Source organism: Sceloporus undulatus, chromosome 2 (genome assembly GCF_019175285.1).
Source record: "Sceloporus undulatus isolate JIND9_A2432 ecotype Alabama chromosome 2, SceUnd_v1.1, whole genome shotgun sequence".
Taxonomy (NCBI): Eukaryota; Metazoa; Chordata; class Lepidosauria; order Squamata; family Phrynosomatidae; genus Sceloporus; species Sceloporus undulatus.
This window is the reverse complement of record NC_056523.1, coordinates 214,784,816-214,788,002: the sequence shown is the minus strand read 5'-3', so window position 1 is coordinate 214,788,002 and position 3,187 is coordinate 214,784,816. Positions and strand designations below refer to the sequence as shown.

Sequence of the window (3,187 nt, the reverse complement as noted above, 5' to 3'; positions counted from 1 at the left end):
AATTCTGGGATTTGTATTTTGATGGTGCACCAGAGCTCTGACAGGTAAAGCTAAATATCTCACAAAACTACAATTCCAAGAATTGTATAGCCTTGAGTCATGGCAGTTAAAGTGGTGTCAAACTGCTTTATTGCTGTGGTTTAGACACGCCTGAACTCTCCATGACTTTCCTCAATTGTGCGGTGTGGAAAAACAATAACTGGTACTGTTTCACTGAGAAGGGAAATTCTAAATTCTAAATACTCACTCATAGGCCAGAAGTTCCCTTCCCTTGCACTAGTGGGAAGACTATGCTTTATCAAGGCTTCCCACACTGTTGCACCTGTCATCAAAGTGTTTGCACAGAAGTTCCCGTTCTTGGAGAAATGGCTGCTGCACAAACATTTTAAGAATGGGATAGGAGCAGGACGCCTCCATGATGATTTAATCATGGGAAAGAAGTGCGACTGATGATCACACTGTCATGATTTTTGAACAATTCAGCCACATTTTAGCAATGGTAAGCTTCCATGTGATAGGCCTTCTAAAAGCTAGCTTTTCCTACTGCGATGGGCAGTTTGGGAAGGGACAGCTGCTACCCTAAAAGATGGGAGGGACATATCAGCAGTATGAGTGTCTCCTTAAAATTTGGGGGAATTTATAGTTCAAAAGGAGGCTTGCAAGAGGAGGGTAACTTTGGGGATCTTTTCACCTATGTGTGCCAATACGAACTGCAGAGAGCGCTCTAGTTTCAGTTTGATAGAGAGGACCTGGGAGGTCAAGAGAGGGTGATAATTACCAGTCCTGAAGTTAGGTCCACAAAAAACAGAGAGTGACCTAGACATCATATGAGGGCTACATAGAGAGACTGAGTGGGGCCCCTCTGTGCATATGGTGGCTATGGCTGGGGCAGATATTTATATCCTATTTCATAACCCTGAGGGATGGTTGACAGTGTAACAAGGTCTTTGATGGTTTCCCGTGGAATAGCCAAAAGGGATCCGGAATGGCTGATCCTTTAACTCCAGATGATAAAACATTAATTAGACTGAGACAATCCCTTCTCTGAAGATGCCAGCCACAGCTGCTGGTGAAACATCAGGAATAAACTCTTCTAGAACACAGCCTCACAGCCCGAAAAACCCACAAAAACCTATGGATGCCAGATGTGAAAGCCTTCGACTTCACAATTCCTAGATAGTTGGACAGGAAGGGTGAATAGGAAGACAGCATGAGGTGAAGTGAAGGGTATGGTCTACAACTGCTTTGATATGGGACTCCCTTTTTCTCAGCTACAAGAGAAAATGCAAAGAGCCTGGTGGGACAGAGTGATCAGCAAATCAGTTTAGCATTTATTTTAGTAACTTCCTAGTTTCCACAGATCATTGAAATGTAAATGCTATGCTACTGTGACCTCTCAAAACATGCCTGGCACTAGATATAAATTATGAAATACCATATCAAGCAATATGGTGTAGGGTCTGCTAACAGGACCATAAACTAGGCTTGCAGTTTCTAAGATTTAAAGAGGTTTGGGAAGCTGGGGAGAAGGTGAGGGCTTGGCAACAAAACAAAACTAAAAAGAGTGAATGAACGTCTTCTTTGGGTTCCACTTACGATGGGCTGTTGCTGAAGTACAGACATCTCCAAGTCTCCTTGTTCCCAGAATTCAGCTGCTACAAGTAGTGCCACCTGCATCCAAGGGAGAAAAAAACACACTGAAGCTTTTCCCCATTTTCATTTTAGTCGTTTGCATGTTAGATCAGAAACTGCCTTATTAATATCAATGGTCATTTTTTAAAGTATTGTGGGAGAGCATGTTTCAGTAGTTATTTCTTCACTGATGTCAGGCTCAAACTGGTCAAGCAAGTCCATAGGGCAGACCCCCCAAAAGTTCTCAATGAGAAACAACAGCTAAAGAAGAAATAAGGAGTCCTCTTATACTGCTAATCCAGGGTTATTACCTCCAGGCTCCACTCTTCCCTTCAAGCAAGAAGTCTTTAAAACTTCAATGATCAAGTGCTCAGTCTAAAGCCTAGCACTCTCTCATTTCTCCAAGTACTACTTCTGGGATACTACAGGTTGAGTCTCCCTTATCCAAAATGTTTGGGACCAGAAGTGTTTTGGATTTTGGACTTTTTCAGATTTTCAAATATTTCCATATGCATAATGAGATATCTTGGAGATGGGACCAAGTCTAAACATGAAATTCATTTATGGTTCGTATACACCTTATACACATTGCCTGAAGGTAATTTTATACACAGTATTTTTTAATAATTTTGTTCATGAAACAAAGTTTGTGTATACTGAACCATTAGAAAGCAAAGGTGTCACTGTCTCAGCCACCCATGAAAACTATTTTGGATTTTGGAATAGTTGCGATTTCAGAATTTCAGATAAGATAGACACAACCTGTACTAGTTTTAAAGCAGTAGTGTCATTCAGCCAGTTTGCACCAGTTTCACCGAACCGATTGTTAAAATTGGTTCATCAAATTGTTTGTTGTGGGGACACAAAACAAAGAAAAAGTTTTGCTGTTCCTTCCCCCTCCAGTTTGATTCATTCCCAGCCACATCCTCTGGAAACTTCAGCACCAACAAGCCAAAAGCTTTCCTGGTTATCCCACGTCAGAATAAGGCTGCCAGGGAAGGGTAAAGAAGAGGAGAAAACGGGGTCAATTGCCACCTCACAAGCAGGCCCCATCCAGAAAAGAAAGGCTGGCAGGAAAGAAGGTGCTTCCTTCAGTAGGTTGCAGAGGCCTGAGTGGATAGGTGGCCAGCTGGGGGGAGAGGGCAAAAGAGTTTACTCTCACTGCAGTGGGTGACACCAACCTCAGGGATGTCACTGGACAGAACTGGTTGTTAATTAATCTGAATGACACCACTATGTTGGAGTACTGTGTTTGAGGACTGTGGTGGTCCTGAACGAGAACAGTCTCAGGCACAAGGTTGTCAGGCCTGGGGAAGTGTGTGGTGTCAGTCTTGGATAACTCTGGGGTGAAACCCTGGCCTGATTCTCCATTCCAGGTCCTCCACTATTTAATCTGTATGCAGACCAATACTGGTGCTTAACAGCCAGAATATTATTCCCAGTGCTTTCACTTTTTAACTTCACCTTTTTAACCAGCAAAGGGTGTGTGTGAAGTATGGTCCTCTCCATCTCTGGAAGTTTTTAAACAGAAGCTGGATGGCCATCTGCCAAGACT

At 42.8% G+C, this 3,187-nt stretch overlaps 1 protein-coding gene across 1 annotated transcript in view; it reads left to right on the top strand.

The window, feature by feature from the left end:
• PDE6B (phosphodiesterase 6B) overlaps window positions 1-2,637 on the top strand; it is a 21,578-nt gene extending 18,941 nt beyond the window's left edge. Inside the window, exon 13 of the mRNA XM_042447684.1 lies at window positions 2,536-2,637. Coding sequence (XP_042303618.1) covers window positions 2,536-2,637 — 102 coding nt within the window. The remainder of the gene's footprint in view (window positions 1-2,535) is intronic.
• The last annotated feature ends 550 nt before the right edge of the window (window positions 2,638-3,187 follow it).